Source organism: Nerophis ophidion, linkage group LG15, assembly GCF_033978795.1.
Source record: "Nerophis ophidion isolate RoL-2023_Sa linkage group LG15, RoL_Noph_v1.0, whole genome shotgun sequence".
Taxonomy (NCBI): Eukaryota; Metazoa; Chordata; class Actinopteri; order Syngnathiformes; family Syngnathidae; genus Nerophis; species Nerophis ophidion.
Window position 1 is genome coordinate 46,722,263 of NC_084625.1, and position 12,982 is coordinate 46,735,244.

General features: G+C 38.4%; 1 protein-coding gene across 14 annotated transcripts in view; it reads left to right on the forward strand.

Annotated features, from left to right (window-relative positions):
• Positions 1–12,982, forward strand: part of si:ch211-285f17.1 (sickle tail protein) — a 231,472-nt gene that overhangs the window by 146,178 nt on the left and 72,312 nt on the right. For 13 of the 14 annotated variants that reach the window (XM_061922261.1, XM_061922267.1, XM_061922262.1 and 10 more), the window contains 2 exons: positions 3,118–3,313; positions 10,655–10,853. In XM_061922261.1, the coding sequence (XP_061778245.1) occupies positions 3,118–3,313; positions 10,655–10,853 (395 nt within the window). The remainder of the gene's footprint in view (positions 1–3,117; positions 3,314–10,654; positions 10,854–12,982) is intronic. The other variant, XM_061922270.1, reaches the window with a different exon arrangement.

Genomic DNA, 12,982 nt, shown 5'->3' on the forward strand with positions numbered 1-12,982 from the left:
TGACACTTTGTCCACTCCCGTCCTTGCACGCTACACCGCTACAACAAAGATGACGAGGAGAAGACACTGTCGAAGGTGAGCCACGTAAATAGAACCGCCCACAAAGCGGCTTGAAGATGATATGTAAAACATCATCTATGCAACATTTTGACCAAAGAACTACCGTTACATGTTATGTAGACCACAAGGGAGTGTTTTACATTTAGAAAAAAAAATAATAATAATGTGACTCCTTTAATGCGCCCTATAATCTGGTGTGCCTTATATATGAAAAAAAAAAATATATATATATATATTTTGTCAGTGCGCCTTTTAATCCGGTGCACCCTATAGTTCCGAAAATACGGTAATTGCAAAGACTACTCTCTGACTATGGCAATAGAGTGTCCGCCCTGTGATCGGTAGGTTATGAGTTCAAACCCGAGTCATACCAAAGACTATAAAAAATGGGACCCATTACCTCCCTGCTTGGAACTCAGCATCAAGGGTTGGAATTGGGAGTTAAATCACCAAAAATTATTTCTGGGCGCGGCCCCTGCTGCTGCTCACTGCTCCCCTCACCTCCCAGGGTGGAGCAAGGGTGACTGGTCAAATGCAGAGAATAATTTCGCCACACCTAGTGTGTGTGTGTGTGACAATCATTGGTACTTTTACTTTAATACTGTAGTCCATGCATGCAAAGTCTTCTATATAATACGGTACAATACTTGCAAATGAGACACGGAAGTGGAATTACAGCAAGGTAGCAACCTGCCGTCACAGCTCAGTGTCAAACTTTAAATGGAGAACTAACATTTATTAACACGTTTTAAATATCGATTCCCAGGTATACCGGGAATCAGCATTTTGCAATGTAATGTGCGGATGACAAAAACCGAGGCACCACTGTCTACTGTAGTCGTTTTGTTCCACCTCTTTGCATCATAAAAAATTCCATGTTGTTTTATGTGTGACTGATGGTAGCATGCGGCATGTTTATGCAGTTCAAGGTCATTGCATAAAGGGCTCAGTGTTGCTTGACCCCCCCCTCCTTCCACCGGCTTTCAGTCCCCACCTGGTCCCTGTAGTGCAGATCATCTTACCCTCCCCACACAAAAGCTGACCGGGCTGCTTAGTGTTGTTTTATTGAAGCCGTGCCTGCTTCGGAGGCCTGTTCTGATTACAACTGATGCTTACCCTTTGTGACTTTTCAATGACTTGCAGAAGCTCTTCTCACTCTTTCTTGTCTCCTTCTCACAGAGACTTAAAACAAGCGTACCTTCTTACATACGTCACATACTGTCGCTTCATACGCCCTCGCCGAGCAGAGAGGTAGCAGCATGGGTAACATTAGCTGTGATGCTAGCGGAGAGGCTTCAAGTGGTAAAACGACAGAAAGAAGGTGGGGATCTGGTAACAAATGAAGGAAGAATTAATTCCTAAGAAAAACAACACAGGGTCCATCGTCTGGCGGGGGTTTGGCTTCAAGCGGGAAGAGGTCAAACAAGTATGCGGCAAAAGCGTTGCTTCAAAAAGAAGCAACTACTGCTAATTTTTAGCATCTTTTGAAAAGTCACCCGCTAGAGCAGTGGTTCTCAAATGGGGGTACGCGTACCCCTGCGGGTACTTGAAAGTATGCCAAGGGGTACGTGAGATTTTTTAAAAATATTCTAAAAAATAGCAAAAATCCTTTATAAATATATTTATTGAATAATACTTCAATAAAATATGAATTTAAGTTCATAAACTGTGAAAAGAAATCCAACAATGCAATACTCAGTGTTGACAGCTAGATTTTTTGTGGACATGTTCCATAAATATTGATGTTAAAGATTTATTTTTGTGTGAAGAAATGTTTAGAATGAAGTTGATGAATCCAGATGGATCTCTATTACAATCCCCAAAGAGGGCACTTTAAGTTGATTATTACTTCTATGTGTAGAAATATTTATTTATAATTTAATCGCTTTTTTATTTTTGAAAAAGTTTTTAGTTATTTTTATATCTTTTTTTCCAAATAGTTCAAGAAAGATAACTACAAATGAGCAATATTTTGCACTGTTATACAATTTAATAAATCAGAAACTGATGACATAGTGCTATATTTTACTTTATCTCTTTTTTTCCAACCAAAAATGCTTTGCTCTGATTAGGGGGTACTTGAATTAGGAACATTTTTACTTCACTGAAAAAAGGTTGAGAACCACTGCGCTAGAGAATGAAGAGTGCTTGAAACTCCGCATGTCAACATCTCCGTTTGGTGCCAGACCCACAAAACGCAGATGCAACAATTTCCACATCCACACCGTACGAAAAAAATAGGGATATAACGTCCGCAGGAACCTACCACATAGCGAAGGAATTACACTATGTGATTTCCTATTATGCAGCTCATTTTTATTTGACACTTATTGAAATATCTTGTGTGACATCATGCACAAAAGTGCATCTTGTTTGTTTTAAACTATTGTAGTGGCGTTCTGTACAAAAAGTTTAGTTTAATTTAGTGTTGTTTTGATATGTCATCTTAGTGACATCATGCACAAAAGTTCACTCATAGTTTGTTTTAAAATGTCAGACAATCTTGCACTTTCTGTTTTGCAAATGACATGAATGTGTGTGCCACTGCTTAACTTTTTAATAAATACAGTATTGGTAAATTGACTTAATTGTGGTTTCCCTCTCTGCATGAAAGCTTAAAATGAGCATATATTAATGCAGTATGAAGAAGAATGTTTTAATGTAGACACATAGAATCATCATACTGCTGTGATTATATGCATCAGGTGTTCATTCAAGGCTAAGGCAAAATATCGAGATGTATATGGTGTATCGTGACATGGCTTAAAAATATGGAGATATTAATAAAAGGCCATATCGCCCAGCCCTAAGATGAATAATAAAATAATACAACTGGAAATGATGTTAGCGCAAACATCCGCAGCTAAATTATGAGACTTGTTTTGAAATGGTTCTATTATCATTTATATGATAAATAATACATGGTGATGTATATTGTTATCACCCGAGTCTGCGATATGTATCGATTTTAGGCCATATCCTTAACGCTAGCTACTACATTTGTGTCTGCTCCATCGTCCAGAGACTCATCTTCTGTGCCCCCGCCTTCCTTTTCAGAGTAGAAGCCCCAAGCACAGCCACAGCCCCCAGCCTGGCGTGGGCGACCAAGTGGACCACCTCTCCTTGACTTCGCTGGACTCGCTGGAGGCCATGTCTGAGGTGGAAGTGCCAGTGGGCTTCACCCGGGGCACCCGGATCCGCGCCAGCCTGCCCGTGGTGCGGTCCACCAACCAGACCAAGGACCGCTCGCTCGGTGAGTCTCGCCTACAGTCGGACGTTTTGTAGTGGTGACAGTGCTAATACCTTAATGTGAGCTGAAACGGAAAAGAAGAAAGAAATAGTCTTCTATTTTGATGATTTTGTTTTCCATTTTATTCGTAAAAGTCACACAGAATGTTGATCCAATAAAAGAAAACCCATCCCAGCTTTACAGTTTGAAGCTAATGTGCTGTGGAACATCCAATTTTTGGTTTTATCAACATTAATCGGCAACTCGAAAAGTTCGTAAGAAGCAGTGAAGCGAAGTTCCTCATCAGAATCAATGTAAACATGAATAATTGGGTCCTGCCTGGACAAAAGTCCTGATTTTAGTTTAAAACTGCACACTTTGAAGAAACTGTATATAGTCTCTCTCTCTCTCTCTCTCTCTCTCTCTCTCTCTGTCTCTCTCTCTCTCTCTCTGTCTCTCTGTCTCTCTGTATGTGTGTGTATATATGTACACGTATATATATATATATATATATATGTGTATGTGTGTGTATATATGTACACATATATATATATATATATATATATATATATCTATATATATATAGATACATATATATATATATATATATATATACGTGTACATATATAGACACACATACAGAGAGAGAGGAGAGAGAGAGAGAGATATGTGTATATGTATATATGTGTGTGTGTGTGTATATATGTATATGTATATACATACATATATGCACACACACACATATATACATATACACATATGTGTATATACATATGTGTGTATATATGTATGTATATATATATATACATATATATATATATGTATACGTGTACATATATACATATATGTGTGTATATACATGTATATATATGTGTGTGCATATATGTATATATATATACGTATATATATACGTATACATATATACCCACACACACATATATTCATATACACATATGTGTGTATATATGTGTGTATATACATATGTGTGTATATATATATATATATATATATATATATATATATATATATATAAATATATAGGTGTACATATATACATATATGTGTGTATGTATATACATGATATATATGTGTGTACATATATGTATATATATACGTATACATATATACACACATATATACATGTATATACACACATATATGTACATACACACATTTATACACACATTTATGTATGTGTATATATATATATGTATATATATATATATATATACAGTAGGGCAAAAAAGTATTCAGTCAGCCACCGATTGTGCAAGTTCTCCCACTTAAAATGATGACAGAGGTCTGTAATTTTCATCATAAGTACACTTCAACTGTGAAAGACAGAATCTGAAAAAAAAATCCAGGAATTCATATTGTAGGAATTTTAAAGAATTTGTTTGTAAATTATGGTGGAAATTAAGTATTTGGTCAACCATTCAAAGCTCTCACTGATGGAAGGAGGTTTTGGCTCAAAATCTCACGATACATGGCCCCATTCATTCTTTCCTTAACACGGATCAATCGTCCTGTCCCCTTAGCAGAAAAACAGCCCCAAAGCATGATGTTTCCACCCCCATGCTTCACAGTAGGTATGATGTTCTTGGGATGCAACTCAGTATTCTGCTTCCTATATATACACACAGACATAGATGTATACACACACACATACATATGTATACATATATACACACACATATATATATATACATACATATATACACACATACATATATATACACACACATATATATGTATATATTATATGCACATATAAATGTGTATGTACACACATATACATATATACACACACACATATATACACACACATGTATAAATGGGATTGTGCTGAAAATTGTAATTTTCCTGAAGGAACTCTCCTGACGGAATAAATAAAGTACTATCTAATCTAATCTAATATATATGTATATATATATATACATAGATACACAAACACACATGTACAGTATATGTACACACATATTTAGTATAAACACACACATATGTATACATATATATATACGTACATATATACACACATACAAATATTTACATACACACACATATATACACACATGTATATATATATACATATATACACAAACACACATGTATATATACACACATATACGTGTATAAACACACATATATATGTATATATACATATTTATATATACTTTGTACATATATAGGCCCTGCAATGCGGTGGCCACTTGTCCAGGGTGTACACCGCCTTCCGCCCGATTGTAGCTGAGATAGGCACCAGCGTCCCCCACGACCCCAAAGGGAATAAGCGGTAGAAAATGGATGGATGGATGGATATCTATATATATATATATATATATATATATATATATACACATATATACAAACACTCACATACAGTATATACATAAATACACACACATTTATATATATATACATGTATACACACACAGGTCTCAAGGTTGGCAAGTATGGCTACACCGCCACAACAAAGATGAGGAAGAAAAGACGCTGCCGAAGGTGAGCCACGTAAATAAGACCGCCCACAAAACGGCGCATCCTGAAGTGACTGTCGGAAAGCGGCTTGAAGATGATCTGTAAAACATAATCTATGCAACATTTCGACCAAAGAACCACCATTACATGTTATGTAGACTACAAGGAAGTCTTACATTCAGAAAAAAAATATATCTTGTTTTTTTGGGGGATTACAAATCGCACCGGCCAAAAATGCATAACAAAGAAGGAAAAAAACATTAATTCGTCGCACTGGAGTATAAGTCGCATTTTCCAGGGAAATTTATTTGATAAAATCCACCACCAAGAGAAGACATTTGAAAGGCAATTTAAAATAAATAAAGAATAGTGAACAACAGGCTGTATAAGTGTACGTTATATGACGTAAAAATAACGGTTGACTTGTGTGTGTGACGATTGCTGATATACGCCTAGTCTCTTAGTGAATGAGATAAATAATATTATTTGATATTTTAAGGTAATGTGTCCGTTATTTCACACATAAGTCGCTCCAGAGTATAAGTCGCACCCCCGGTCAAACTGCGATTTATAATCCAAAAAATACGGTAGTAATGAGTCCTTAAATGCGCCCTATAATCCGGTGCGCCTTGTATATGAAAAAAGATGGAAAATAGACCATTCATCGGCGGTGCGCCCTATGGTCCGGAAAACACGGTAATAGTAAAACCCGATAATCGTTGCATCCGGAGTCCTGATTGGGAACAGCCGCTCGGGACCACAAGACGAGTATTCATCTTTGTTCACAGTTCACACTCTGCATGTTCAGCCAATTGCTGGCAAACATCTGGACAAAAAATGCTAACAGAACGGCTCTCATGGGGAAAGGCTGCAGACTTATTCAAGTGACTGAGTGACGTTATTACTACTGGAACCCAAACACACCAGTCGGGGCTACTCGTGTCGAGTCAGCACTTTTAATTCCCCCTCTTTCTCCTTCAGTCTGCTTCATGAAGACTTTGTGTCATTAACGTTTACCAGCTTTTTTTTTTTATCAGTCCAACGACCTTAAGTTCAACTTTCTTCCCAGAAATGTGAACTGCTATTTATATCAGCGCTTTATCATGTTCTTAGCTTGAAATATCATCTTTATTTTTTTCCTCACCAATGAATCGCTCGGACCAACCTGCTATAAACAAGCAGAACTTTCCAGAGATATGGATCAAAAATACAAGCGAAACATTTTTTTTTTTTTGGGGCCGCTATTGTTTATACAAGTGCTGTGTGGGCGTGTCCAGACACTGTGGACATCTGTTTTTTCAAAATCACTGTGCTCGAGACACACCCTGCTCTGTGTTTTGATGCATGGTGAAAAAACACAGCCATATTTGGCCAACATGAGCTCATAAATATTACTTGCCGAATGACATACACATTGTGCACCATTTTTGGGGGATACTGCACTTTTTTTGGTATTTTGTCCCCTGGAGAGACGCCACCTTAACTAACAAATATTCTGGGGGAAACATTTCAAATCGTAATAAAAAAGACCTGTGTTCTCGTAATGATTGTGAACGACAGGCAAAATTCTCCAAAAAGTGCAGTTTCCCTTTAAGAACAATAAGACAATAATATCCACACAGTAGATGTTGGATCGGATGGCTACGGCTATGACCCGGGACTTCCGGGACGAGGATGGGAAGTGTCGTGTGTTGTGGGGGTGAAAGGTTGTGCGAGTTTCCGCGGTATGTTCCAGTATGTTGTCGTCCTTGATTTACAGTTGCCCCGAAACATGACTTTAAACAAAAATAACAACTGTGATCTACAAACCCAAAACCAGTGAAGTTTGCATGTTGTGTAATTGGTAAACAAAAACAGAATCAACTTATATTCAATTGAATACAAACCCCGTTTCCATATAAGTTGGGAAATTGTGTTAGATGTAAATATAAATGAAATACAATGATTTGCAAATCATTTTCAACCCATATTCAGTTGAATATGCTACAAAGACAACATATTTGATGTTTAAACTGATAAACTTTTTTTTTTGTGCAAATAATCATTAACTTTAGAATTTGACGCCAGCAACACGTGACAAAGAAGTTAGGAAAGGTGGCAATACATACTGATAAAGTTGAGGAATGCTCATCAAACACTTATTTGGAACATCCCACAGGTGTGCAGGCTAATTGGGAACAGGTGGGTGCCATGTTTGGGTGTAAAAGCAGCTTCCATGAAATGCTCAGTCATTCACAAACAAGGACGGGGCGAATGTCACCACTTTGTGAACAAATGTGTGAGCAAATTGTCAAACAGTTTAAGAACATTTCTCAACCATCTATTGCAAGGAATTTCACCATCTACGGTCCATAATACCATCAAAAGGTTCAGAGAATCTGGAGAAATCACTGAACATAAGCGATGATATAACAGACTTTCGTTCCTGAGCATCAAAAACGACATCAGTGTGTAAAGGATATCACCACATGGGCTTAGGAACACTTCAGAAAACCACAGTCAGTAACTACAGTTTGTCGCTACATCTGTAAGTGAAAGTTAAAACTACAATGCAAAGCTAAAGCCATTTATCAACGACACCCAGAAACGCCGCCGGCTTCTCTGGTCCCCGAACTCAGCTAAGATGGACTGATGTGAAGTGGAAAAGTGTTATGTGGTCTGACGAGTCCACATTTCAAATTGTTTTTTTTGGAAACGATGAAGGTTGTGTCATCGACCAAAGAGGAAAAGAACCATCAGGACTGTTATTAGGTGCAAAGTTGAAAAGCCAGCATATGTGATGGTATGGGGGTGTATTAGTGCCCAAGGCATGGGTAACTTACACATCTGTGAAGGCACCATCAATGCTGAAAGGTCCATACAGGTTTTGGAGCAACATATGTTGTCATCTAAGCAACGTTATCGTGGACGCTCCTGCTTATTTCAGCAAGACAATGCCATGTCACTTGTTACAACAGCGTGGCTTCATAGTAAAAAAGTGTGGTTACTAGACCGTCCAACCTGTAGTCCAGACCTGTCTCCCATTGTAAATAATTGGCGCATTATGAAGCCTAAAATACCACAACGGAGACCGATTGTTGAACAACTTAAGCTCTACATAAAACAAGAATGGGAAATAATTCCAACTTAAAAGCTTCAAAAATGTGTCTCCTCAGTTCCCAAAGGTTTATTGAGTGTTGTTAGAAGAAAAGGTGATGTAACACAATGGTGATCATGCCCTTTCCCAACTACTTTGGCATGTGTTGCATTCATGAAGTTCTAAGTTAATTATTATTTGCAACAAAAAAAATAAAGTTTATGAGTTTGAACATCAAATATCTTGTCTTTGTAGTGCATTCCATTGAATATGGGTTGAAAAGGATTTGCAAATCATTGTATTTCGTTTATATTTACATCTAACACAATTTCCCAACTCATATGGAAACGGGGTTTGTAGACTGCAAAGACAAGATTGAACGTTTGAGCTAGAAACTTTAATTTTTGCAAATATTAGCTCATTTGGAATTTGATGCCTGCAACATGTTTCAAAAAAGCCGGCACAATGGGCAAAAAAGACTGAGAAAGTTGAGGAATGCTCACCCAACACTTAATTGGAACATCCCACAGGTGAACATGCTAATTGAGAACAGGTGGGTGCCATGATTGGGTATAAACGCAGCTTCCATGAAATGCTCAGTCATTCACAAACAAGGATGGGGCCAGGGTCACCGCTTTGTGAACAAATGCATGAGCAAATTGGGAACAGGTGGGTGCCATGACTGGGTATAAGCAGCTTTGACCCCTCAGGCGGTGCTGCATCAAAAACCGACATCAGTGTGTAAAGGATATCACCACATGGGCTCAGGAACACTTCAGAAAACAACTGTCAGTAAATACAGTTTGTCGCTACATCTGCAAGTGCATGTTAAAACTCTACTATGCAAAGCCAAAGCCATTTATCAACAACACCCAGAAGAGCTCTGCTTGGCCCGAGCTCATCTAAGATGGACTGATGCAAAGTGCAAAAGTGTTCTGTGGTCTGACGAGTCCACATTTCAAATTGTTTTTAGAAACTGCGGTTGTCGTGTCCTCCGGAACAAAGAGGAAAAGAACCATCCGTATTGTTATAGGCTCAAAAATGAAAAACCAGCATCTGTGATGGTATGGGGGTGTATTAGTGCCCAAGGCATGGGTAACTCACACATCTGTGAAGGCACCATTAATGCTGAAAAGTACATTCAGGTTTTGGAGCAATATATGTTGCCATCCAAGCAACGTTATTGTGGACGCCCCTGCTTATTTCAGCCAAACAATGCCAAGCCACGTGTTACAACAGTGTAGCTTCAGAGTAAAAGAGTGCGGGTACTAGACTGGCCTGCCTGTAGTCCAGGCCTGTCTCCCATTGAAAATGTGTGGCGCATTATGAAGCCTAAAATACCACAACTGCGACCCCGGACTGTTGAACAACTTAAGCTGTAAATCAAGCAAGAATGGGAAATATTTCCACCTGAAAAGCTTCGAAAAATTGGTCTCCTCAGTTCCCAAATGTGTACTGAGTATTGTTAAAAGGAAAGGCCATGTAACACAGTGGTAAAAATGCCCCTGTGCTACCATTAAATTCTAAGTTAATGATTATTTGAAAAAAAAAAAAAGAAGTTTCTCAGTTCGAACATTAAATAGCTTGTCTTTGCAGTCTATTCAATTGAATACTAGTTGAGAAGGATTTGCAATATTGTATTCTGTTTTTATTCAATAATTACACAACGTGCAAACTTCACTAGTTTTGGGTTTTGTATATTAAAACCAAACAAATTTGTTGCACTGTTCAAAAGTATTGTGATACATTGCCATATCGGTAACCTACATTGTTCGGGGTCTTGGTGGCTAATTGCAGTAATCTCCTTGCAGGCGTGCTCTACCTGCAGTACGGAGACGAAACCAAACAGATCCGCATGCCCAACGAGATCACCAGCATCGACACCATCCGCGCCCTGTTCGTTAGTGCCTTCCCTCAGATGCTCACCATGAAGATGCTGGAGTCGCCCAGCGTGGCAGTCTACGTCAAAGACGACATGAGGAACATGTACTACGAGCTCAGCGATGTCAGGTAAGCCAGAGTATAATCTATGCAGTGGACAGTTGATTTTTGTCTATTTATTTTGGGAGAGTTATAAAAAAAAACATAGCCGTGTCTATACAACAGGAGCCCTCTGGTATTTGTATGTTCATATAAAGAAAGAATCTGCTCTCCAAGTTTTTCTACGTTTAAAACACTTCCTTGTGGTCTACATCAGGGTTCTCCAACCTTTTTTCTACCAGGGATTGGTTTAATGTATGCAGTATTTTCACCGACAGGCTGTCTACGTGTGGTATATGAAAACAGCAAAAAAATGAGCATGGAAAATTAGCCTTTGGCTACAATCAGGCACATTAACATTTTATATGTCCATTAATGTACATTGTCCCATGTACTATAACAAAGGAGTTGCGATATACATATATATCAACAAGCTTATTGGTAAGTTTAGTGGGACAGGCGAAAGTTAAGTCGGAGAAAATGCGGTATTTTATAAATTATTTAATGTTACAGTAAGGATAGGTATCAGTTCCCGGACCGGTGGTTGGGAACAACTGGTCTTTATGACATGTAATGGCGGTAGTTGGTCCCAATTGTTCATAGTTTTCGTTTTACAGACCATATTCGGTGTTTACCCCAGGAAATTTGTTAGTTAAGGTGGTGTTTCTCCAGGGTGACAGGCGGACGGGGATCGCTGCCACCACAGCCTGGGGGGCAATAGACTACAGACTGCGGTGAAGTAGGCTGGCTTCGTCGCGTGATACGATATATATCTCAATTTTTTTTCCGTAAAGTAAAAACTAAGCAGTCCTACTTACCTGAGATACTAAGTATGTCATTGATTTGACTTAGTAAATATTGACTTACTAAGTCAAATTAATGACTTACTGTAAATAAGCGTTTGCAATAAGTGTTTGGAAAAAAAAGAGTTAAACGTGGGGCCACATGCTGACATATGCTCAACTCATCATGCTTAATTTATTACAGCATTTGGGAAGTCTGTAGTTGATTTTTACAATGTAAATGTTATATTTTTATCAACATGTGATAGCAGGGACCCTGACATTCAAAACTAGGCTGCTACATTACTAATGATTAATGTAACTATTGCTGAAAAAATAGTACAATAGCAATAGGAGAGACTATTCAACCCTAAACACCATGGAGTTCATGTAAGCTTTATGATGCAGTTACATTATTATATCAACTATCAGAGACAGAAACTCTTCATTTAACATAATGTTGTTTTTTGTTGCTTCAACACAGCTCAATCAACACAGAAAAAGGTAAAGTGAAATAACTTAGTTGTTAATTGTAAGTCAATAATGCTTGTCTTTCTCTCAGACAGACAGGGCTTTGCTGTCCGTAAAACACACACGCATGCAGAGACCGCAAAATGAGCTAACGTTAAGCTAAAATTAGCCTTCATCTCATATTTCTAGAACGTCAATGGGCTCATAGTGATGTTGATAGTGGTCGACTGGGAGGTGTTTATTATAATTTGGGGAGAGTCTGCTGCATTATGCTTACCTGCTAATCAACTTTCTGCTCACTCCACTGTCTGTCCATTCTGCCTGTGCCGTGAGCATTGACTCCATGCGCTCTGAATACGCACTGCTGATTGGCCATTACCGCTCTGCGTGTAACCAATCAGATGGTTCTGTGGGTGGGACAATGCTGGGTGCTGCATAGACATACTGACAAAGGCAGTGGCTCTTTGTTGTTCAGACGGCCGCCTTAGCAACAAAGGGCTGCGGGAAACCCTGATATTCAAGCTGCTTTAACCGTCTTTTATACGTGCCGAAGCCCTCCTCAAGGCCACGCCTCCTTTGACCGACTCTGCAACCTGTCAGCCATAGGGCTACAACTAACAATTGTTTTGATTAGTCAACGATTATAAAGCGTACACATGTTCAATGTCTCTAATTTTTCCATCGACTTTTAAATGCACCTTATTGTATCTTTCGGACTATAAGTTGCACTTAAAATCCTTTCATTTTCTCAAAAATCGACAGTGCGCCTTATTACACGGTGCGCCTGAGGTACGGAATAATTCTGGTTGTGCTTACCGACTTCGAAACAATTTTCTTTTCTTTGGCACATGGGGTAATGATAAGTCTGACCAGTAGATGACAGTCACACACAAGAAATACGTGTAG